The following is a 26,243-nucleotide window of genomic DNA, read 5'->3' as shown; positions in this document are numbered from 1 at the left end:
GCTCAACGGCGCTGTGTTTTAGAGCGCTTTTAGATGGTTTGGACAGATGGGAAATGTACCGTAAATCTCTAAAGGTTGCTTACTCGTTTCCTCAGCATGAGCCTTAGTGCTTCAGTGTACTTTTTTTTTTTTTTCTCCCCTCCAGCAGGCATCTTTCTTTAGCACAACACTGTAAGCAGACAGCCGTGAATAGGTAGGAGGAGCAACCTGAGAGCAGATTTACACTTTTATGAAAGCATGTTCCGCGGCATAACTCCACAAACGTGTCCTTTGTCTTTGGTTCGAAGGCGTGAAATAAATATATAAATAAATAAATAAAAAGAGCGGATCTAGTAAAAGAATGCAAAGGCCCCGTCTGTGAGAGTGTGTGACGCATGAAGCCTGCTTGATGTTAGACGTGGGACGTGTGCCAGGCCACAGGTGCCCGAACGCCCTGGGGACAAAAATCAGCCGATCGTGATGGATTGCAGCAGGTGGGCACATGCGCTAATCCCTGTCCTCTTGAACGTATGGAATCAGTGCACCATAATTGCTTGCTAACAATATGTTCCATTGCTAAACGTGATTGGAAATGTTCCAGTTTAAAAAAAAAATTATTATTATAATTGGATCTCTGTTCATTCTTCAGGTTATTCATCCAGTGCATGGGGTGCCAATACTAATGATACTACTTTAACAGAATGGTGAGTCTCTTAAAAGACAAGAACAAGGCTAAATAAGTATCTGTAAATGAAGGAGGTGTCTGTCTTGGAGAAATGGGTGTGGCCTATGAGTGTGTGAGATTGCATGGTCTCATTGTTAGGTCAGATGAAGGAATGTTTGTTGGTGAGAAGTTATGACCAATGTGTGTGTGGCTTCAATGTCTATCATCACCAAATGAAGGAGTCATGGCCTATGTATCTGTAAAGTGGGTGTGACCTCTGAGAAGGTGTGGTCTCACTGTCATCTCCACGAAGGAGGCGTGGCCTGTATCTGTCTGTCCCAGTAAAGTAGGTGTGACCTATGACAAGGTGTGGTCTCATTGTCATATCCATAAAGGAGGCGTGGCCTGTATCTGTTGGTCCCAGTGAAGTAGGTTTGACCTATGAGAAGGTGTGGTCTCATTGTCATCTCCACGAAGGAGGCGTGGCCTGTATCTGTCTGTCCCAGTAAAGTAGGTGTGACCTATGACAAGGTGTGGTCTCATTGTCATATCCATAAAGGAGGCGTGGCCTGTATCTGTTGGTCCCAGTGAAGTAGGTTTAACCTATGAGAAGGTGTGGTATCATTGTCATCTCCACGAAGGAGGCGTGGCCTGTATCTGTCGGTCCCAGTGAAGTAGGTGTGACCTATGAGAAGGTGTGGTCTCATTGTCATCTCCACAAAGGAGGTGTGGCCTGTATCTGTCAGTCCCAGTGAAGTAGGTGTGACCTATAAGAAGGTGTGGTCTCATTGTCATCTCCACAAAGGAGGCGTGGCCGGTATTTGTTGGTCCCAGTGAGATGGTGTGGCCTTTCAGGCTGATTAAAGAAGGTGTGGCCTATGTGCATGTAGCTTCAATGTCTATCATCGCCAAACGAAGGAGACCTGTCAATCCCATTGAAGTGGGCGTGACTTATGATTGTGTGAGAAGGTTTGGTCTCGTTTTCAGTGCAATGAAGAAGGAGTGGTTTCTGAGTGTGTAACTTCAAAGCCAAATAAAGTAGTCATGGCCTATGTAGCTGACAATGTCCATCGTCCTAAATGAAGGAGGCGTGGCCTATGCACCTGTCAGTTCCACGTTTCTAGTGGTAACACATTTCCGTATCACTTTGTATCACTTTATTTGAATACTAGCCATTGGTGGTTTGAGAGGTCCATAATCGAAGCGCATTACTTTTCCTGGCTGTGTTTCAGTCTGAAACTGGGTGGGGTTCTGTTATAAGATCACTCTTTTGGCGTGTTTAAGAGGAAAAACCGATCAGAGAGAGAGAGAGAGAAATAATTAGCTCTGTTAAAGCCAGCTGCATCTAGCTCTTACAACACACTGCCTGTTTACTCGTCTCGTCTGTTTGGAGTGATGCTATGGAAATCCTGCGTGCCTCGCAGGTATCCTGGCGATGTGAAATTTCTCTGGCAGAAAAAAAAAATGCCTGCAAACTGCCTGGAATTACTCGTAAACTCCCATGTGTTTTGCCTATAGCTGTTGTTAAACAGAGGAGAGAATAGTCCAGCAGTAACCACATCGCATCTGCTGGTTTTAAAACGACGCAAAAATGCACTTATTAAGCCGGAATGTGAGCGTCTGTCTGCTCGTATTCGCGAGCGCATGACTCGCTGTCTATCCAGACGCCTTGCAGGCTGGCAGCAGTTCACCGTTGACTCCAGGGACGGGACAGCCGCTTTTATGTCGGTCTAGTCAAGGCGGGGTGGTGTCTTTTTTTTTTTTTTTAAGGCCTTTAGACCGTGTCTGCTGTGTGTGCAGGGTTTTGTAATGAAATCAGCATGCGGACCTTTTGCTGTCTGTCTATCGAGCGCTGAGTGCTTTATATCTACGATTTCAGCCTGGAGAAATGATCTGGCTAAAGGAAAACCGATTTGTTCCTCACTGGGGCTTCTGCGATCAATCGGGAACTGGGGAGCGATGACTTTTTTTGTCCTAGGAAAGAATTTTCCTTGTGAACATGTTTGTTTATATATATATATATATATATATATATATATATATATATATATATATATATAATATAGTATACATGCATATATACATACACTGTCTGGGAATCTGGCCTTTGGTTTTTTTTCCGAAGCTCTTCATCCTGGTTTCAGTTTTGTAGCAACATATCTGTGTTTCCTAAATCTGAGCTTTGTTTCTGTGTTTTTGTGTTTTGATGGAGATGAAACTATTTCAGGGTCTTGTCCTTGTCATCATGAGTCTTAAGGTCAGGATAAGAGAGCGTCGCTGCAGTGTCCTCAGGCCGGGTCATGACACAAAGTTCCAAACCTTGAACACAAACAGAGCTAGAAGTTGAAGCAAAAAAGTTGCATTTGAAGTAAAAATGCCTCCTGAACCACACACAGTTGGACTTTTTTTCCTTTTTCTCCTATTTAAAGTTCCCTGCATTACCCACAATGCAGTTTTTAAATTGTGATATATATATATATATATATAAATATAATATTGAGATTATATATTTAGTACAATTTTAATGGTGATGCAGCAGGATATTGCCCATGATTCATCTCTACCTAAAGAGATCCGAAAAATGCCTCCTGAACAACTTGCGTAATCAGGATCTTCCCTTATTTTTTCATTTCATGCAAATCCCTAGAGCGCTGATTTAGTCTTTTAGTTTGCCCAACTTTCATGCCACTTACAGCACTATGGCATGTTGAATTTCTCAATACATAATGTTTAACATCACTGGAAAAATAATTATCAAGAAAGGAAGCACTAGCTGTTTTAGGTTTAAACACAGCTAAGATGAAAATGCAGCAAAAAACAGTCTTGTGATGTCATCAAACCCCAAAGCACATGCATTGTTTAGTTTATTACTCCGGCCTCACATCACTGCCGCCTGATCCAGTATGACAGGAATGCTGCTGCTGCAAAAAATGCAGACACGTCCAGTACACAGTTAAAGCTAATGGGGCGCACTTAGCGTGATCTTATTATTACTGCGGCTCCCGCTTCCTCTCATCCATCATTACTGATAGTGGACTGTTTGGGTGAAACGTTCCTTCGGTTTCAGCACACGCGTGAAACCGAAGCTTTTGTCCTTGTCCTTGCTGTAGCAGCTGCCCAAGTGTTAAACACTCGACATCCTAAGCGAGAGGAAAAAAAAAAGAGGTGTGTTTTCTCAGGGAGCTAATAAGAGGCTTGAGATTGGAGAGAGGGGTTTGATTATCCGGCGCTTGATTAGAACATTTGAATAGTGCTTCAGAATGTATTTCAGTATTTCCGTTCTTTATAGACTCTTGAAAATTGTGTAAAACTTTCTCAAATGCACAAAAATATTCGCACACACACCTATTTGGAAATAACCGAATAAATATATAATAGCGCAGCTTTACTGCGAGCTGTAATCAGACCCCCGGTTTCCAGTGCAGAAGACACATTGATTGACTTGCAAAGTGTCAGTTGTTGTTTATCCGGTCTGGTGTCCTTTCATGGAGAATGCAGATATAATCAAATATAACTCTTACATTTCCATGTTACAGATACGGACTGGTGATAAAGCAAAAAAAAAAACAGTGGCTCCGAGGGGGGGGGCTGAGGGGCACTTATTTATTTTACACGTCTCTTTAGGAAGAAAGGTCACTTCAGGTCACACCAGTGACCACATTCTTATCCTACAATGATACCTTACTTTAATGAAGGGCATGAGCTCTTAGGATGACTCCACCCCTCCAGAACGGCTACCCTTTGTAGTCTCTGCAGAACTGTGGTTATGTGCCCCCTTTCTCCTGAAGCGGCAGCGCCTGTGGGGTGCTCGAGGTGCTAACAGGATTTGGTCTGTGTTGTGTCCATACCTCTGAGGCAGATGAGGTTAAGAGATCTGACCAGCAGCCTCTGGAGCTAGGGAGTGAGGTTTGGCACGGCCACATCTGCCCTGCTGGAGACTAACCAGATGTAAAGTGTGTGTGTGTGTGTGTGTGTGTGTGTGTGTGTGTGTGTGTGTGTGTGTTTGAGATGACTTTTCGGTGTCCCTTGTTGTAACCAAATGTGGCCAAGTTATTAGAGCGTGAGGAGGAGTTTAGCCAGCAGTTGTGTGTATTTGTGTGTGAAGTGTCACTGTAATCTGATGCAGGCTTTTAACACTCGGAAGAACAGGACACTGATTTGTGTGTGTGTGTATATGTGTGTCTGTGTGTGTGTGTGTGTGTGGGTCTGTCGGTGTCCTTGGGGGGTGAAATTGATGTGTTTAATATACTGGCCTTTCAGAAAGCTCGCCCTATTGTAATGAGTTACTGGAAGAAGCGTGACTCATGTCTGAGTCAGCATTAAAAGGTGCAGTTTGTGGGTATTTATATAAAAAAGCGTCTAGACCTGTAGCAATCACAGATTTTAAAAGATACATCCGGTAAATTCTTTGAAAAGGACGAAAGATCACCCCCAACATCGCCTTGCAAATTCTTTGTTTCAGGTGTTTGCATTTTGCACTGAATTCATCTCACAGGCAAATAGTGGTCCTTATTTATCAGGGCCAAACCTGGTGAATGATGATTTCACTAAAGGTATCCCGAATATCTATTATAATTAATGATTAGAAGCTACATATTACATCTTTAAAATTGCACCGATTGGTTTATTGTTTTTTTTATTTTGTTTTTTATTTGGTAGTGCTGCTCGGTTTTTCACTTAAAAAAAAAAAAAAAATATATATATATATATATATATATATATATATATATATATATATATATATATATATATATATAATAGTCAAATTTTGCTTTGTTAGCAAAGCTACATTATATGGACCATAAGCCTGGTATGTGTTTTTTGAACGTCAGATTCCACATTTAGTTCCCATTACCTGTTGTTATAAAAGCCTTTTGGACAGATGTTCCACTAGATTTTGGAGTGTTTGTGGAGATTCATTCAGCCACAGGGGTGTTATTGAAGTCAGGTACTGAGGTAGGTCAGGTAAGGAGGCCTGGGGTACAGTCAGCGTTGCAATTCGTCCAAAAGGTGTTCGATCGGGTTAAGGTCAGATCTCTATAGCAGGCCACGTAAAGGATATATTTGGTTACAGGTTTGGGTCCACCAAAAAAGTGTAGGAAAAATGTAATGCTAACACATCCAAATACGTCCTTGTGTCATTGTTTGCCTCAAACTGTGTGTTTGGAGAAAAAAACACATATGGCTGGAAAGTGAGGTGTCCCAATACTTTGGTCCGTATGTTTAGTGATGCATATCATGTTCAACTATTTTGCTAGTCATATCAAACACACACCTACCCATGAGACATAACTGTATATAGTTATGTGGTACAGGTTTAGGGGAAAAATTGATCTGCCCCTTTAAGAGGATGAACAGGGTTTCCACAGAGTCTTAAAAAGTAAAAAAAAATGTCTCAAATTTACAAATCAAAATTTTAAGCCTTAAAGCAAGTCTTATATTTACTGTTCTAGATCTTAAATAATCTTAAACAGGTCCTAGTTTTACAGTGTGAATGTAACGCTACCTGTGTGTTTTGTTTGTTAGTTTCCGTGGTGTTGTAGTTCTTTCTTTCGCCAGTCCAAATATAATTCGCTGTATTACGAAACAAATGAAACCAACATGCAGCAGCCAGTCAGCTTTCTGTTATTAGACGAGTCTGTACCACAGACTGAAAACGGATTTTATTTTTAAGATTGAAGTCTTAATTTCTTATTCTTAATGTCTTAAAGAGGCTTAAATTTGACTTTGTGAAACCTGCAGAAACACTGATGGAGTGTAAAACTCCATTGGATTAGAGAATTGAGCATGTGTACTACCAATATTTACAGTCCATCAAGCAACTTTCTTCAGGTAAACATGTTTCATGAAAGCGTCTGTTTATTCTTCCCCGATAATTTGGATGTTTGTATTAAATTGTGAGCAGATGGGAGACATCGACTGATCAGTCCGTCTGGTATTGTTTAAACAATCCTGATTTGTTTGGCAGAGCTCCGTTTTCCTGCAAATCAAACCATAACACTGGACTTATTGCGGAATGATCTCGAATCGCTTAGATTTCAAACAATTTGGATTCAGTGAAATGGCCAGAATCCGATGTAACTCTCGACCCGTGTCTGATTTCTCTGCTCAGGAAGATCTGTCTGCACTGCAAGTGTCCACGTGAGGATCATGCTGTGACGGCCATGCCCCTGGAGATGGAGAAGACTGTGTCCAAGCTGTTGTATGACTTTCAGAGGAACTCCACTTCTGACGACGACTCGGGCTGCGCTCTGGAGGAATACGCCTGGGTGCCACCGGGCCTCAAACCCGAACAGGTATGACACCTAAAACTATGCCTTTTACTCCCTCTTAACACCATCAGTCAGCAAGGGTGTTGATTAAGGAGTTAATTTCTCTAACATGCAATAGGAGAGCGTCTCCAGCTCCTTACCGATCTCCACTGATGATGGTTATAAACCTAAATTAACATCAGCATATACCTGGATTAAGACCATCTCAACCAGATTTGAGATCAAAGACATAAAGATCAAAAGATTTAAATGTGCTTTGGTCTTGCCTTTAGTCCTCGTTTAATCCTTTAGTTTCCTCTTTAATCACCTCTATTCTTCTGGGAAGGTTTTCACTAGATTTTGAAGTATACTTGTGGGGACATTTTGTGTTTGACACAAGGGTGTTAGTAAAGTCAGGTGTGTGTGTGTGTGTGTGTGTGTATATATATATATATATATATATATATATATATATATATATATATATATATATATATATATATATATATATATATATATATATATATATATATATATATATATCAGGTATCGATGTAGGTGAAGTGAGGAGGCAGTCAACAGTAGGGATGAGATCAGAGCTCTATATCAGGCCACTCAAGATCCTCTTCCTCTCGAAAACCATGTAAACCAGATCTTCATGGAGCTCGCTTTGTGCACAGGGGCATGTCAAACTGGATTATTACCAACACGTTTATTATACTGCATCCAAAGACACGTCCTATACAATTGTGTGCCTCCAGCTTTGTGATAACAGTTTGGAGAAGATCCATATATTGCAGAAAAAGAACAGGTGTCCCAATACTTTTGTCCATATAGTGCATGCATTTTTTATATATCTATTATTATTGTAGTGCTTTGTAAATTCTTTAAAGAAAAATTAGTAAAAGTAATTTAGGTTTTTATGTGCCATGTTTTACTCAGACACCAGGCTACAATCCAAATTGCCCCTGGCTGAGTTCCTCAACTCCGAATATATGTTAAAAATAACAAACCTTCCTAACAGACGCATGAATAAACACACCATCTCCAGACAGAAAAGCCTTTTAGAATAACGAATAAGCGGATTCGGACAGCTTGTTGGCACACGCGCAAGCCTCGGGCTGACACACACATACACACACATACATACGCAACATGGCACTTCTGAATATATACATTTTTGCAGTATTCGGTTTAAACACACAGATATATTAACACACATCTATCCTTAAGCCGTCACAAGCATTAAAGCGTATAGTTTGAGATGAACAGGGCAGGGTGTAGCGTTAGGTTACGAACACATGCGTGAGCTCGGACACGGTTGTTATTACAGAAATCTAAACTTTGGCATTAATTTGCTCTGGTGTTTGTAAGGCCATGCCACACACACACACATACACACACACACACATACACAATATGTTACCCTCTATTATGAATTTTTTTTTAGCTTTAAAATACCCGAATTTGTCCAGAGCGCTCGTCAGGTCTTTAACGTTTATTTTCAATTCAAACCTACTTAAAAACATGATTTTTTTTTAAGAGCGTCGTGCCGTTAGCTTTCCTCGAAGCTCTTCTTGGCCTCTGCGTATTTTCACATGGGCTTTATTAGAGCGCTGCGGGTGGTTGTCCCTCTCTTTATAGACCAGTTAAATCATTCATGGCTACGCTGTTTCATTTTCTCCCCGAACTGAAAGGTCTTATTGCTAGCAGGGCGTAGCAGTTCAATAACCAATAAAGGCCATCTACCGTCTCCTTTTCCTGCTCCTCGGAGGTCAGCCAACGGTTGGCGGTCGATTTATCTCAAATCGCTCCATACGACGCAGAAACGAGTTCGTTGCTACGGGGAGAAAGATCGATCGGTCGTGATGGGCATTTATTAAACGCCGCAAGTAACCACGGTCGGTCGCGGCTTGCCTCTAATCAGGATTGATATCGCCCCTTGACGGATGGCCACGCATTCCAAGAGAGACCTTGGCTTGCACCTCTGTGCTGGAATTGCTGGGTTCCTTGCCAGCGGCGAGCAACAGGAGCCAGCATACGTGGCATCGGGGTGAGATCAACGCGGCGAAGTTGCCAGCAAGCGAGTCCGCTCGTTATTAGCAGGTCATTCATTATTAGAACTCTCACGTCTGCAGTTTCACCCGGAGACAGCGAGTGGATCGCGTTTGCTTACCTCCAGGAAATGAAGGATGAGATTTACAGCGAGCCTGCATGTTTCTCCTTTCCAATTAGCTCTTTTACAGCCGTTTATCCAGAAGCGAGCAAAGACAGCACGCATGATTGCGTGATGATTCCTGGACTGGTTTTGAGAGACTACCGCCTATTTCCTAAAGCTCACATGACTGGTATTAGTTTAGTGATCCAATTATGTTGGCTTAGGAATGCTAATAGCTCCGAGGGTTCCACTGGGTTCTGCTTTTCTCTGTCTCTCATCGCTCTGCTTCTGAAGAAACGCGGAAAAAAACAAGGACGGGAAGTTTTGCGAGGGCATCGTTGCGATTTTGGACCCTGCAGCAGCGGGAGGCAATTCTGCTTACGCATGTCCGACTTGGCTCACCGCCGTCTTTCAGTCTTTGTGGAAAAAGGAAGTAGCTCGTAACCTGGTTTCTTTCTGTTTTTTTTTTTTTACGTCTCACAAAAGACGAGTCCCTTCAGATGGAAAGTCTCAATGTGGAAAACGAATAAGTGGGACAGAACAGCTTTTTTTTCATAGTCGTCAAACGATTTTACAATATGGTCAGACAGTTACGGGAACTGTAACTTCCTGGATATGGAGCGGCGCTCTGGTGTTTTACTTGGTTGCGGTTGCCGCGGGGATTTTGTATGATAAATAACAAGACTCGTATCGCTTGAGGGCAATGGCGATTCGAGCCCTTTGGATAAAGCGGTCCACAAAAATGAGGCTGGATATGTAAATAACCAGGCTTTGGTTTTTGTCCTGCAAAACATCAACATATCCTTGTGCGTGTTATGAAAGCCAGCTGTACGCGCTGAGATGCGCAAGGTGGCTGCCAGACCCCTGGACTCGCGGGCGGTCCGCCAGATCTCTTCGCTCTGATTACGGTTGTTTCCACGAGCCGCTGGTTTGCATGAGAGCGCTGGCTCGCGCCCGTCAGATGTCCGCACCGCACCAGCGCTGATTGTTATTGTTGGAAGCGAGCTCGGTAATTTATTGGATCCCGACCGCCGAAAGTTTCAGCTGAACAAATCCCTCGGCCCCCGACTTTCTCCGGTACTTCTCGAAAATCGCGGCCGGCCAAGATAAGCAGTGGAAGAGCCATCAGTCCGCTCTTCTTCAGGGGATACGTGGGGCCTTGCGCAGACGAGGCGTGTTAGAATTACGACCTAGGATTCTTGTTTTCGAGTTGCGCTGGTGTGACGAGCTGTTGGTTTGTTTTAGATTTTTTAACAAAAAGGATTTTTTTTTTACTTTATCCATTTCTGAAAAGTGAGTGATTGATATGGAGCACCTCACTGGTTTCTCTCGGCCAACAGCAGCACCTCGGAAACGGTTATAAATCACGCCTTATGGAATATCCATTTTTGTCTGCTTTATTGGATGGGTTTATTCTGTATAAAGAAGGGCAGATGGAGCTCAGTGCTTCATCACGTTAAGTCATTAGACATTAGTCCATGTGTAATGAGGTGGAAGGCCTGAAGGAATGCCTGGAACCCCACAGTATCCGAGTTCGCTAATTTTTCTTTAAGATAAAAACATGAATTGTACCACTTTCTACCACAGGGTTGTGAGTTAGAATCCCACACGTCTTGAAGCGAACCGAACACTGCGATGATTATATATCGTAGCTTGATGCAGTGCCCTCATTAGGCCGATTATATAATGAAAGGCTTGCTGCATGTTGGGAACAACAAAACCGCTCATTTTGTCCTCGCTACTAGGCCGCAAAAGGTGGAGTGCAAAGGTCGTGTCTCAGCGCCGTTCTTAATCACCGTAATTTAGAGCTGTGCCGGGCCATATGGATAAATACGCTCAAGTGTGTGTGTGTGTGCATGAAAATACACACGCATATGCAGGGTCTCGGGATGAAGCCTTAGTGTCGCACAGCCTGGGATGCGAGAGGGCAGATTCCATTATCTTTACATTGCTCAGCTATAAATCACCCTGACTGTAATTGCTCTCTGTGTGTGTGTGTGTGTGTGTGTGTGTGTGTGTGTGTGTCTGTGAAAGGACATGTCAAGGAATGGGGGGATGGGTTCACAAGAATAGGGGCTGAGTAACACCCTGCCCCGATGTTTACTTCATTCCCTGGACACAAGTGTAGACATTTCATGTTGGATTTATTGCAGAAAAATTCCAACTTTGCAGAATTGCAAAACAAGTGAAATTTGATGACCACCAGTTGGCACAGGTTTGCAGTCGGATATACTGTTTATAGGCTGTTATGCCAAAATGGAAACGTGGAAGTAGTGAGTCTGAGTAAAAGAGACACAGCGTGAACTGAAAAAAAAAAATTGTAATTAGAAAATGGATTTATATCTGAATCTTAAAACAATGTGACGTTAAGCGGTCTAATGCGATTGGCTGATAGAGATTTCTTGAAATAGAATTATAAATAAATTTGTATTTTGGGTGTGATGAGACACTTGTTTCCTTTTTGTCCATTTTTTAAATCACCATTAGTCTTTATCCAATTTGCTTGTATACACCTAGGTTAAAGGAGTCCACACAAAGATATATAGATTTTTATTTATTTTTAATTATGTTTCTATCAAATTAAGGTTGACGCTGACACATTAAATACAATTACATATAATAATTAATCAAAAAATAAATAAATTAAATAATAATAATTAATTAGTACAGACATAAAAAAAGCAATACAATACACATTATTTTAATAAAATTAATTATGGTTCCCACTGTAATATATTATTAATATTAATATACAATAAGGACAAATATACTGGGACACCTGACGTATTCAGCCATAGGTGGTTCTTTCACAATGTGTAAGTTGAAGGATGCACAATTGTATAGGACGTCCTTGGATGTTGTAGCATAAAACTTTCCGGGAAGATCTCCTGCTATAGAGCTCTGCATTTAACGCTGACTGCACCCCAGGCCTCCTCACTTACGTCAGTCTTTAAAAACACTGAATGAATCAGACTGAATGAATCTCCACAAATCTCCATAAGCACACTCCAAAATCTAGTGGAACCTCTTCCCAGAAGAATGGAAATGATTGTAACAGCATATAATTGTAGAATGAAATGTTCAAACAGCACATACCAAGCTTAAGGTCTGGCATCCACATCTATATGAGAGATATGTAATTAAGACCCGGTGCGGGTTTTGTAATAAAGCGTACAAGTCTGTACGGATTTGTCTTGATCTTTCGGATTTGATTTGGACGTTAAAACACATTGAATATCACAGAATCGAGTCAGGATTTGTGGGGAGGTTTTCGAAGATCAGAAAGTTATGTGAGGGTATACATTTAGTAGTTGTACTAGATTAAATACAAATCTTCCCCAAAGTATAAAAACTAATTTGCGAATGACGGGACCCTAACGGATGACCACCAGGTCACGGTGATGTTTTAGTTCCAAAACAACCCTCTGAAAGTACAATAGACGATTGTATTCTATGTGATATTTGAAAGGCAAAGCCATTTTTTCCATGAAAATGTTATATATTCTTGCTGTCTGATTGGTTAATAGGTGACTATGTAGTATATAGTAGTAAGGCATTGTTTTCTGTCTGTTATTGAACTGCAGGTCCATCAGTATTACAGTTCTCTGCCCGAGGAGAAAGTGCCATATGTAAACAGCGCTGGAGAGAAACACCGCATCAAACAGCTCCTGCACCAGCTGCCACCTCACGACAATGAGGTGAGAGCGCTAACGCACGTGTCCTTCTCAGCACACCTGTATTAGCTTTTTTACATAAGCACACTTTGTCTTGTTGCTATGTAAATAACGTCGGAGTCTGTGTGTGCACAATCGCTCCTTCCTGCTCAGGTGCGGTATTGTAGCTCTCTGGACGATGAGGAGAAGAGGGAGCTGAAGCTCTTTAGTAACCAGAGGAAAAGGGAGAACCTGGGCCGGGGTAACGTCAGGCCTTTTCCAGTCACCATGACCGGAGCCATATGTGAACAGGTGACTCCATCTGGTGTTTTGCATATCAGATTAGTATGTAGTTTGCTAACCATGTTCTTATTTACTAATAACATCAATTTATTTATCATTTTATTATTTGAGTACTACAAGGCATAAGGTAAGTTTGCATCTATTTCTAAGTTATTTAGAGAAGAAGAACGGGATACGTTCCATGGAACATCTGAATCCATGAAACATGCATTTTTCTGTGACAAAAAGAATCTATAATATGCAGATTTTTTTTCCCAGCCATAAATATGCCACAGTGCCCAAAGGTCACATCTGGTCACAAATGTATTTCCAACATGCATTTCCACAATTATTACTAAAAAGTACAGATGTATAAGGAGAAAATTCAGGTCTGGTTCTACACCTATGCCTGTTTACTTTAAAATATTTATTTGTCCAAGCATAGCTTTGAGTATGTTTAGATCCTCGAGTCCACCTGCTTGCCCTTCCTCCCCTTCTGCTGCCCCTGACACACAGATGGTCCACACACACTCACTCTCACTCTTTCTCTTCTGTAACCTGCAGATATTTATTCAGTCTTCAGCTGTGCTGGAACTGAAGGTGCTCTAAATAGTGTTTCGGGTTTATATTTAATAGCAGATAATAAACACCATACAGTCGAACAATGGACCGAGGGAATTAAAAAGAGCGTGTGCACGAAAACGAAGACCCCATGATATTAGATTTATAGCCATTTTTGTCAGTCACTGTTGTCAGATGGACTCTGTAATAGAAAGGTTTGCTCTATTGATTTAATCCCCCACATCCCAGCGCTGACCTCTGTGTGACTGCATTTATCAAACGGGTGCGATTCTATAAAACGTCCCTCAAACCATAACCATAATTTGCATAATTGTCTTATGTTTTCGGGAATAAACGTTTACGATCGACGTTCGATTTGGAGACCGCTGCAATTTTAAAGCGTGAAGAATAAGTGCATCGCTGGCGAATCGATGTAGTGGAACAGGAATGGAAGCACTGTTGGGTATGCTGTTAGAGGAAAATAACTGCAATCTGGCAGCATCACCCAACCATGGCGTTTATTATTTTCCAATCACAGCTTCACCCGCCATTCAAACAGTTAAAGCGTCTAGTCGTAAACGGTGGCTGCATTTTTTTTTTTCCCCAGTTTAAATGTAATTCTGTTATTTTTTTTTGTTTAGGTCGCATTATGGAACACTGAGTAATTGTGATTTAAAGTAAAAAGCGTAAAAAATAATATTGTCTGATCATGTTCATACTGCTTACATGTATGTATTTGGTAGAAGCCTTAATCCAAAATAGGTTACTATTATCTTAGCAGTTGAGGTTTAGGGGCCTTGCTGAAGGGCCCCAGTGATGGCAGTATTGGGATTTAAGCTCATTGCCTTCTCATTATAAATCCAACAGCTAACGAGTGAAATACCACTTTCCGTAGCTCAAGTTTCCTCAGCACTGCAACTGGAAAAGGGTTTTACACACTTATACATTCCTTATGCAACATTATAACCTCTTTATCTCTGTAAAGCTAAAGTTAAAGGCTTTGCTCAAGGGCCTAGCAGTGGCAGCATGATGGGATTTTAACCAGCGACCCTCTGATCCAAAGTCTTAACTACTTAACTGTTAACGTTTCTCTTATACATTGAAGGACATTGTAGCATCTGATGTTTTTTTTTTCATCAGTGTGGTGGACAGATTAACGGAGGAGACATCGCCGTTTTCGCGTCTCGAGGGGGTCACGCCGTGTGCTGGCACCCTCAGTGCTTCGTGTGCAGCACGTGCGACGAGCTCCTGGTGGACCTCATTTACTTCTACCAGGAGGGCAAAATCTACTGTGGCCGGCACCATGCCGAAAGGCTGAAACCGCGATGTTCAGCATGCGACGAGGTACGACGAGCCCAGCACACACCATGTAACAACTCTATGCATGAAAGTATAGTCAGTTTTTAGTTCTAGAATGTGATTTGGATTGGCCATAAAATAAAATCTCCACTGGGGTGGTAATCTTAACACTGCTTCATCAACTAATCCTATATTTTCCGTTATATATTCTACATTTTCTGCGGTAATGAATGTCCTGGATGTCCCCAAATCTCGGGCCTTGTGACCTACTTTCTTGCACAGTTTACTTCCCAACTTTAATCTGATGATATCTAATAAGTTGACTAAGGACTGGAAAGCGATTTATTTGTTTATTTTCCTTTTAGCGGTTTAGAAGCCGTCTATATATAACACTTAGTCTTGTGTCAGATTACAGGCTTTGGGAACGTTTTCAGAGCCGCACATGTGTAAAGAAAGACGTCCAACACGAGTCCATGCATTTTTAATCACCGCTGATTAACAGTAAAGGCTTAGCTGGATTAATGGAGGCATTAAACTAATAATGTTCATGAATAATTCAGGTGTCTGACCCCCTTGTCCTGTTCTTATAATCATGTTCATTTTGAATATGTAGGACCCTGGAACACGATCCAGCAGTCGAAAATTGTACATTTCTGATATATGGGTGTTTGGCGCAGGGTAGTAGCCCGGGGCGAAGGCGTCTGCGACGGATTCCACTGAGCCTCGCTTTCTCTCCTAAAATTAAATGTAATGGATGGGTGCAGTTGGGCTTTTAGCTTCTATTTAATGATAAATGGGGCCATGCATCACTTTCCATCACACCCTTCAACTCTTTCCCTCAGATCATCTTTGCAGACGAGTGCACAGAAGCAGAAGGCAGGCACTGGCACATGAAGCACTTCTGCTGTTTCGAGTGTGAGACGGTTTTGGGCGGCCAGCGCTACATCATGAAAGAGGGTCGGCCGTACTGCTGCGGATGCTTCGAGTCCCTCTACGCCGAGTACTGCGACTCCTGCGGAGAACATATCGGTAGGATCACATTTCGGCACCTCGGCGGCCTACTGGACCGGCTAAATCTCCTTTGGAAGGGAATTGCAAATGTTCAGCTGTGAAACATCTGATCTGGATTAGATAAAGAATGGATGGAGGGTAGAGGTTTTTTCTTAAGGGAATGAAAAGTGTTTAGAATGAAACAAACGCCAAACAGGGAATGGCAAGACTCCACCTTCATCCCAATCCTATGTTAGAAAGCAGCATGGCAGAGGATGGACTAGTATTCTGCTGAACATAAAACCTGCTGAATAAAAGAGAAAGAGTCCTGGGTCAATGATTTGTCATATGACCCACCCCACTGTATTGGTGGGCTTTATTTGTGTCAAGGGCATTAGTGTCAGAGTAGGAGAAACTAGTTCCTGTTTCTGACTGAATCCATTCCACTTTTCTTTTCTTTCTGGTGGGAGGTATTTATGACAAAATAATGTCTGTAACCCCATGATTAACCTATAACTGTTGTTGAATAATTATTCAACATGACAGCAGGTCAATAATTCATTCGAAATGATGTTTCTTGCAGGAAAATAGTGACTAACAGCGATCCAAGCAAGACCAGAGCGGTCCTAAAGACATAACACTTATTGACATTATTATTCATATATTGCCCAATGTTTCCATTACTTACTTATCCCCCATTGTGTCACAAGGCAGCTCTCCATCCCATAATAACCCGGCTCGTTGGTCTCGAGCCCAGCATCGGTTCCAGCTGCGTTTTGGCATGTCACTCAGTAAAAATTCTGTCTGTAATCATTTTCTGTATAGGCTGCAGAAAGTATGGGAGTGAAACTGATTTTGAAAAGAAACTGGTTCGAAAACAGATGTTGCCCATTAGCCTGGGGCCGGTTTGCGTGTGTAAGTGGAGCTACAATTAAAATGTAATGTATTTGTGTAGTGCAAGGCGTGCAGCATAATCAGCTGACGCCAAACACTTCTACACTTTAGGGGAATTAGACTGGATATTCTAATATTTGGCATTTTTCCTACGCTTATCTCGCTCGTCAATAGCGCCGTTAAAATGCGCCGAGAGTGATATTTGATCTTATTAAGACTTCATAATCAGTAACTCGAGCTCCTAACAGTTTTCATTGCCTGAAAAATGCTTTTTTTTCAAACTGAGCAAGAAGTTACAGTCGATATTTTTTGCTGATTATTTTATTTTGGATGGAATATCTGAATCAATATCAATAGCAACTTTTTCCATCGCAGGTATTGACCAGGGCCAGATGACCTACGATGGTCAGCACTGGCACGCAACTGAAGACTGCTTCTGCTGTGCGCGCTGCAAGAAGTCCCTACTCGGTCGTCCATTTCTGCCCAAGCAGGGTCAGATCTTCTGCTCTCGGGCTTGTAGCGTGAACGAGGACGCCAATGGCTCGGACTCGTCGGACTCCGCGTTTCAAAGCGGCCGAACCCGTGAAACCAGGCACAGCTCGAAATCCAGCAAGAGTGGAAACACTTCCAGCGGGCGCTATTCAGCTGACGTGGACCCCCTTTCCTTGCAGATGGATCTGCTGAGTCTGTCGAGTCAGGCCCCAAGTCTGACCAGAGAATCTCCATCTTGGAAAAAGCAAACTGATAGATACGGCTATGAGAGTCGGAATGAATCTTCACCGACTCCTCTGCAACTGCTGAGCCAGTGCAACATCAGGACGTCCTATGCCCAGCAAGACAGCAGGCCTAAAGAATCTGCACATTCCAAGAGACCCCCTATATCTGCCCTCAAGGTACATTCATTTAATGAGAACTGGCTCCAGCCGGAGACACATTACCCGTCCGAGCTGAAAGCACAGGCTAGCTTTAACGAGGTGCCATCCAACGGATTCATGGACAAACGCTCTATCAGCATGCATGCCTTTCAGAGGGAGAGAGAGAGGGAACGAGAGAGGGAGGTTGCGGCTCAACTCGGCCGCAGCAGGAACCCCATCAGTGCACTTAGCTTTAGTGAACAGTTGACACCACTTGAGCAAACGCCCCGTGGTTCCATGGAGTCACTAGCTCTGTCAAATGCTACAGGTAGGTCTTGGTTTATTGTTATTTTCTTATTAAGACATTCTTCACAGCTGTAACGAGTATTGTTTTTACCTGTTTTTGTGTTGAATGCAGGTACCTCAGCAGATGGTGGTGGTAAGAGGCAGGAGCACTTGTCCCGCTTCTCTATGCCCGACTTGAGCAAAGACTCCGGCATGAATGTCTCGGAGAAAAGCAACATGGGCACCCTAAACTCTTCAGTGCAGTTCCACAGTTCAGAATCTCTCCATAGCCTCACCACTGGACAGCCGTACCTGGAGATGGAACCCCCCGTGCAGGTGAAATACCCACATCCATATTCCCAGCCGTCTCCTGGAATCACCATTCTTCCCCCTGGCTTTACCTATCAGGAAGAGGACAGGGCGAGTTTAGTGAGCAGCGCTCACAACGCCCGTCTGGCACCGATGAGTGAGCGGACTCACCGGCGTGTCGTCGAACCGGAAGAGCCGCGACGACGGCATCATCACCGCTCGCGCCGCTCTCGCCGCTCGCTCTGAAAACGCGCTCAATCTGGCAGCCCAGCATCGTCCGGTGCCAGAGCGATCTCAGTTACGTGTATGCGAGGATTATGATCGGTTTCCTCCCCCACGTAGCCTCCGCGATCCAGTAAACAGAGATGCCAGATTGAGACAGCAGGCGTTCAGGCCGTGCCCTCGCACAACTTCAGACCTTACGCTTCAGAACCCGGCTCCGCAACGTCACATGGGTCGCTACGCCTGGGATCCGTACGATTACGAGGATGACTGGTGCTCTACCTGTTCTTCGTCTTCCGAATCCGAGGACGAAGGCTATTTCCTAGGGGAGCCGATCCCCAAGCCAGTTAACCTACGGTATATGACCAGTGAGGAGTTACTGCACAAGTACAGCTCTACCGGACTCGTAGGGTCTGGTCACCTAGGAACCAGAGGACAGTTACACACTCGCAAGCGCAGGAAAAGCAAAAACTGCATCATCTCCTAACATACACCCCTGATGCACTCACCTCCACTTTAACAATTTCAACTATTCACTTGTCCTGCTTTGAATCTGCTTTTCAATATTGTGTGGTTGTCAGTGAGCGGTACTCAGTAAAGTCAGCTTAAGAAACTCTTTGCATACTTTTACCCTTTGATATTCCTACATAATCACTTCCTGGAAAGTTTTTTTCCCCGGTATTGCTGCAGCCAACTTGCAATTGCTCTTAGTTTTACTCCATTTATAGCCAGCCCAGTTTTACTTCTTGCAGTGTGTTTTGAAACGAGTCTATTAAATAATTAACAATGTGTATATTAGTAAATAAATAATAATAAAAAAAACGCTTAAGTTAATGATGTAAAGAATGAATATAATGTAAATGATGTACCACATATTTTTATATTTTGTAACAATAGAATCATTTATGTATTAAGTATAATGTAGAGATTCAATAGTAACGCATGCAAGTTACTTTGCTGTTTTTTTGTTTTTTTTGTCCTGTATCAGAAATTAAAAAAGTGCATTTCGGCAAGTAGTTTTGACTGACAGGTGTTGCTTTCAGATCATCAAAACAAGAAATGCCCTTTGAAAAATCGACTCGCCATCTGCTCAATGAATAAATGCATTAGAACGCGGTGATGAGGCATCGTCTGCCCACTGTTACTCACACGTTTCCTCTCCGCAAACACCATGCTTATGAAAATCCAGCGATCAGTTTCACAGTTTCTTGTTTTGACAACCTGAAGTTTAAAGTACATGGTAGGGAGCTGTGTTGTTAATCTTTCAAAATAAATATTATTTTCAAAATTCATATAACTCATATTTTAAAAATGGCGAACAAATTATGAAAAATGTACTCGGACCCGAACCAACATTAGATGGATGGAAAAATTATATTAGTGGGATATATTGGACTGTAATTTCTCAAAGTTGGCGTGTTTAAAGCAGGAAAAATGGGCAAGCGCATCGAGTTACACCCCTTCATGGCAACCATTATTCAGTATAAATCAGGCTTAATGTTGGGAAATCGAATCATGTACCATAGCATCATAGAGAAATAAGGAATTTGCACATAAGCTACATGGCAGGTACCAGGCTTTACAAGTCTTTGCATTAATCTTCACGTCCTTCGAGACGTTCATATATGTTGTTGTGATGAAAAAAAAAGCATTTGGCAACAATTTCATAGAACAGCTTCATAAACGTGAACTACATTAAAGGCACTAGGATAGCGATTGGGTGGGACGGTACTGGTCTGTTCTCTCTTGGGTTTCAACCCAGCAGTTTGGTAGAGATGGTTCACTTATATGAAGTAGCAGCAGTGGCCAAGGTTTTTATTGATGGAAATGACCGAATGAATGATCTCTTTGTAGCCGATCAGGCGACGCCTATATGTGTAGAAATTCAGCCAAAATAGTGGTGGTGTTGGAAGTTAATCTGAAATCACCCGAGACAAGATTTTCTTTTTGCAGAGTTTAAAAACAAAACAGGACCTTCTTTGTTTTCAGTAGTGAGTTGAGTGCGGATGAGGGGAAGAGGAGCCCGTATTGAGTGCTGCTAATTCAGCATATGAACCTCATCAGGACAGTGTATGCTCCAGTATGATTTTTTTTTTCTATTTGTTCTGGGAATACTTAGCTTAGGTCTGAAACAGTTTGATTAATGAAAGGAAATATGCTTTGGAAGATGGCATCGTCTGACTTGGGGGCATCTCATCTACACAGGCAGTCGAATGTTATCCTCCTGATACTTCTGCTTCATTGGATCTTATGTCCGTTTTATTTTTATAGTTGGAAAAACGCAGCCATTTCTCCAGGAGGTCCTTGTTCGGCCTACAGAATAATTATGTTGGCTATTTAAATAAAATCTAGAACAGTCAGGGGTTTTGGCGTTTAAGTGGAGAGAAAAGAAACGATATGAGAGAGGTTTTAGCCTTGACAAATCCCCCCCTTTAAAACACACCATGTCCAATTCACTAATGGGAACCATCAAGCGCTTTTCAAAGCGGGTTTCTGCTGAAGCAAGCTTGTTTGCGTGAATTTATACCCGGTTTGATGCGGGTAATGCCCTAAGGAAAGCGTTTTCTAACTTTTAAGACGAGTGTAAAATGCTCGGGCGCTTCGAAAACCTTGCCCACACTATGCGCAATGCTGCAGGTTGTCGGTAAATATGAATTGTGGGTATGCTTCACGCCGTGTTGAACTGCCAATCCGTCGTTGGATTCCTTACGATTTACGAACAGTTGATTCAAGCACTACTCATAGCTTTCGAGCTCCACTGCTGTTGTTCAGTGTGGAATCATTTCATTAAGCCAGAGAATGAACTGTAAGCTTCACATGTTTATTGTTCTTCAAAAACGTCTTCCGTGCGCACAGGTTTTCACAGAACCGCAGAACGTCCTTTCTATCCTTAATTGGATCTTCGAGCTTAAAGATTATGGTCTTGATATGGAACCTCAGGGTCATTGTTTAAAAGAGAACATGGCCTCCTTGTTTTGTTCTCATGAAAGATGTAATGAAGATGCAGAACTTGTGAATGACTTCAAAATGTTCACATCTGATAATGTTTCCAGCTTCCATAAACAAAGCAGTCCTCCATAAAAACATCCATAGTGGTCCATATTTGACATATACGAAGCACTAAGATTCACTGGTAATCAATTCTTTTAATCAGTGTTGCTCCTAGAAAGCAATAAAATGCTAATGCAGATCAGGGTCATTCAAAGTCATTTATGAATTTCATCTCCGAAATGATGAAAAGAAGCGGAGAAGGCATTTTTCCAATAATAAATTATTTTTCTTTTTAAGTAAAAAAATGTTTTTTAATCCACAAAAAGTGGATGCACCATAGATAGACATTTAATCCTCCCACATTTGCATCGATTTTTTTTTTTTTTAATCTCTTGAAATCTTCCTGCCTTCCACTCGGTCAGGGCTCGTGTCGAGTCAGCTTCCCTGAATAACTCCCATAGCTGCTATTTATTCCCTCTACGGAGGATGTGGAGTCTCGTTCGAAGGTTGCCGAAATGCGTAATTATCTGTCTTTTAAATCCAAACTGCGCCAAATTACCGCTTAGCACACAGCCTTCAAATAGTCTGATCTAATTATTCGCAACTGCAGGACGCAGGAATTTTAATTTGCGCCCGGAACAGTAACCCGTAAATAAGAATCGTGTGACTGCAAATGGACGCAGATTTCCAGTCTGCTCCTTATCATGTGTGTTCAATTAGCAACGGCGGAAAGAGGCCTGACCCCAGTTCGGTTGGGGATGGGAATTCGAATAGCAGCTTGGTTCGGATTCCAGCGGCATTTAGAACGTGTCGGAATTGTTAGCGGCGTGTTGTAGTGTGCTTGGTGGAGATGGGGAAATAAACAGAAGAGAAGCAACACCACCTTCAGTGTGTTTCCCATGTCACATAATCAAAGCTGGCAGTAATGGCCTTTACAGTATCAGCGATCCCGTTCTTACATCTTCAATTAGGCAGCGTATTCTAGTTATTTCACGAGACTATTCTCAAAAGATGTAGGTGTGTAAGAAAATATAAGATCATTGATACAGTGGGGCTAGAATTTGTATAAAATTATTTCCAGTATACTCTTTATTTCATAGTTTTACTCTCGGATGCGTCGCTTCAAAGAGTGTCTGTTGCCATGACGCCTTCAGAATCAGCGGTGCAGGCGCCTGTAGTGTAAAGTGCATGTTGCTTGAAGGCTGTTTCACTCACATCAATCAGACTTTTAAGTTGGAGGCACTTGGGGCCATGTAGCCAGGCGTACAATACTGTCCGCATTTTAATGTCCTTCGATTGCACTAGTCAGAGCTTGCAAACCGCATCTGTAGCAAACTGCACAAGCTCATATATATTCTTGTTTAATAGCTGCTTTCTTCATTCCACAAAGGCTTAACAGAGGAGAAGGAATCGATTTGGTCCCAGATACGCTTACAAGGACATTTCCAGGACAAAATTTTCAAGAAATTTCAACATTGTGTGGAAAGGGGAAAGGTCAGGCCAAAAAAAAAGGCAAAACCATTAAACTTTTTCAGGAACTATTTATACTTTTACGATTTCTTTCCTGTAGAATTTGAACTAAAACACACAATTTACACACATTTTTTTATTTTAAATCCCCAGGAAAACTGTAATGGAAAAAATGCTCAAAAATGCACTTAAAACCCGGGGTCGTGTTACGAGGTTAAAATCGATGCTTCTGCTAGAGATGATGTATGCGTGCAGTGCAGCTGTGGCTACAGTGAAAGGAGACTTTCTTTCTGTTCTACTGTGTTCCTATATTATATTAATGTAACAGGGTCTTCCACAATGTTAAATGTAACTGTAAATCATAAATCAGAGTGGAATTAAAACCCTGTCGTTACAGGAAATGATCAACGATTCTGCTCCATTTCACCGCCTAGTCGTTGATTTTTTTTTTTTCCTAGTCATATTTTCTTTCTTTCTCTACTTGTTCTTTTCTTTTCTGTTGTTTCTCTCTGTTCTGTTCTGTTCTGTTCTTTTCTCCACACTAACCTCCCCGAGGTGTTCAGTGCGGTGTGAATTGGTGACGCGTTTCATTCACGACACCCACATGCAATGTGGGTCTGAGTTGAGAAACATTCACGCTCAAACGGAGCCCAACGCTCACTTTTACTCCAAAGTCGAGAAAAAGTCTCCGAGGTGTTTTAGATTCATGGAATTTTTGGAATACGGCGCCGCTAATCCTATCGAGGGCTTCGGCTCATGCCTCTGTCGCCCTGAAGCATGTTAATGGTGTTACTGAGCACCCAAGATGGCCGTGTCCCTCGCATATAATAACACTACATGCATGTACATGCTCGGTATCTGCCGGATCGCCGGCTTGCTTCACTTTTTCTCTGACGTGAAGCTAAATGGTGAACATACCAAGCTAATAGCTCCTGGTCAAACGGGTCTCAAATCTCAAGCCGTAAAGGATTTTCAGTGGATTTATTTCAATTCTATAAGAATCTTTTTTCTTTTCTTTTTCTCTAGGGGAGCAAATAGATTTATTTTGAATACACTCATTTCCTTATGATCAACTTTGTTTAACTGTTGTGTTGTTATTTCAGATCACCATTTCAAAGTAAAAAGAGGGAATGCATTTATTATGTGCACTTTGCAATAAATACAAAATATATACAGGATACAACTCGCAGTGAAATGTAAAGTAAATTCATTTGAAATGATACATATTTTAAGATGCAATCCAAATCCAGAGCAATTTTCTGTCAAAGGAGAGCAGCAGTGTCTAAGACCGAGGGGAGAGATGAGGGACAGTTGATTAGCTAGCTTAAGCTTCAAATGTTTTAAAGGAAATGGTTTTATAGTGATAATCTTCCAATCAGAAGTCAACACCCTCTACAGAAACACACCACCTGTCAACAGCTAGCTGAGTGAACTTCGATTAGCGCACGTTGGTATTTGGTCATGAACATTAAGTGCTAAAACAGGATAATGTTAAAATCTTTGCTAGTTAATAATGTAGCCAAAAACATGTATGAATTAGTTCTCGAATGAACCTGACATAGCTAGCAAACAAACCTAGCAAGCTACTGAAACCCCACCAGCTGGCAGTTATGCTATCTTTCTTTCAGCTAGTTGAGACAGTGGTCCTCAAACACTCAAACCAGGTGGTCATTTCATCAAACCGGTTATGCGCTCTTGCCTATTGCCAGCTCTTATACAAACTGAGCAAAGACGTCCCATGTTGGTCCATTTGGCTGCTAGTGTTAAATCCCCAGTGTTTGTTGGCTCTCTGATGCCAGAAGGCGAGGAAGAAGGCTGGTTGTATGCTGTACTTGTTAAAAAAGACAGGAACGTCACGTGATTAAGTAACAAAGGCCATCTGCCCCCATTCTCATGATCCTTCAGATGAATAATAGCTGCCTTCGGTCACGACGAGCTCGCATCCACATTCATAATCATGCTAATGGACCTGATTATATACGAGCAACCTAGCCTGACCCCTCAAACCTTAACAGATTGCACTGTCAGGGTACAGCTGCCAATGACTTTGTCTTGATGACAGACACTGGCGTGAGATAGATGACACAAACGCTGCTCTTCTGTTCTGTCAAAGCGCTCGTCGTTCTCAGTACGTGTTAGCGCCGCATTTGTTCATTGAACATGTTCACAAACTGACCTAATTGTCCCTGGCACGCTGACAGAAAAGGGCAAACTTTGCCTGTTGGATCAAGTACTTTGGGGTTATAGGTTTATGAATCCTCTCATGGTACATGTGAAAGCTTTATTAGCACTGTTTTAGATGCTAATTTATACTTAAATACCAGTAAAATTGTGTAGTTCTTGGATTAATTCTTCTTTTATGTGATTTTTGGTTGTGGCTTGTTACAAGGTTCCTTCTTTCTCTTCTTTTGTTTCATTTTGTCTTTGTTGGTTTTGCATGAATTTCTTTCTGCATGTATGCATTTTTCCTTTCTCTCTTTTTCCCCACTTTCTGTCACCTGTTTTCATTCAAATAACAGTTACAGCACGAATCCTAATCTCTGAAGCTAAACACCTCCCCCATCTGACCAAACAGGTGTACTGCATGACAGTTTGATAGGACAATTCTGGAGGTTCTTAGATATTTTTGGACAAGTGAAAGAAAATATTGAATTTGGTGAGTATTACAGACAATGAAATATGTATATATTGTGAAAACCAGACAAACCTTTATGATTATTGTTTCCTTGCTGTGTTTTTTGGAGAAGTTAAACTCTTGTTCTCCATGTCAGGTTATACAGGTCTTTTCTGTAACTATCCACCTGCAGTTACAGAAAATGATGATGTACTTTTTGTGTCTTTGATTGGTTCAATCTGGGGTAAAAAAAAGTTCATAAAAACCATGAGATTGAATATTGAATCATGAGGATTTGTTGCTGGATCACTGCTGCTAATGGAAACCATTGAATGTCTTTGGTTGTAATGGATCGGAGTTGTCCTGCAGACACATTCATCCAAAATCAAAGAGGAAATCGTTCAGCTTGTTCAGAGAGCAAACAATTACCACATCATATCTTTTTATCAACGTTTTTGCTGCTTATTTAATACTATAGGAAGACACTAAATCCAAAATTCACCTTGTATGCACTTGTTTTCAGGTGAAGGATAAAGATTTCAAACTAATACAGAACAATTTTTCTAAAATCCCTAGTTCTTCTCCTCTTGTCGTTCCTGCTCAGAGAAAGAAAGCAAAAAGTTCTTTGTTTGAAACTGATTTTATTTTATTTTATTTTATTTTTTTTACTTGAGTTTCACGGTTCTGCATTATCAACAAAGACCCCAGGACCTCCCAGGTTGTAGCACAATTAGTGATTGAAAGTCTGTTTTTAGAGGAAAAACAAT

At 41.8% G+C, this 26,243-nt stretch overlaps 1 protein-coding gene across 1 annotated transcript in view; it reads left to right on the top strand.

Moving 5' to 3' along the window:
- Nucleotides 1–19,417, top strand: part of prickle2b (prickle homolog 2b) — a 92,923-nt gene extending 73,506 nt beyond the window's left edge. The window contains 8 exon segments of the mRNA XM_046875044.1: nucleotides 6,756–6,939; nucleotides 12,637–12,750; nucleotides 12,880–13,017; nucleotides 14,689–14,892; nucleotides 15,690–15,876; nucleotides 17,107–17,913; nucleotides 18,004–18,415; nucleotides 18,417–19,417. Of these exon segments, the coding sequence (XP_046731000.1) occupies nucleotides 6,756–6,939; nucleotides 12,637–12,750; nucleotides 12,880–13,017; nucleotides 14,689–14,892; nucleotides 15,690–15,876; nucleotides 17,107–17,913; nucleotides 18,004–18,415; nucleotides 18,417–18,888 (2,518 nt within the window). The 3' untranslated portion in view covers nucleotides 18,889–19,417.
- Nucleotides 19,418–26,243: the final 6,826 nt, after the last annotated feature.

Source organism: Silurus meridionalis, chromosome 19, assembly GCF_014805685.1.
Source record: "Silurus meridionalis isolate SWU-2019-XX chromosome 19, ASM1480568v1, whole genome shotgun sequence".
Lineage (NCBI taxonomy): Eukaryota > Metazoa > Chordata > Actinopteri > Siluriformes > Siluridae > Silurus > Silurus meridionalis.
The sequence above is the reverse complement of the archived record's forward strand: the minus strand, read 5'-3'. Positions and strand labels throughout refer to the sequence as shown.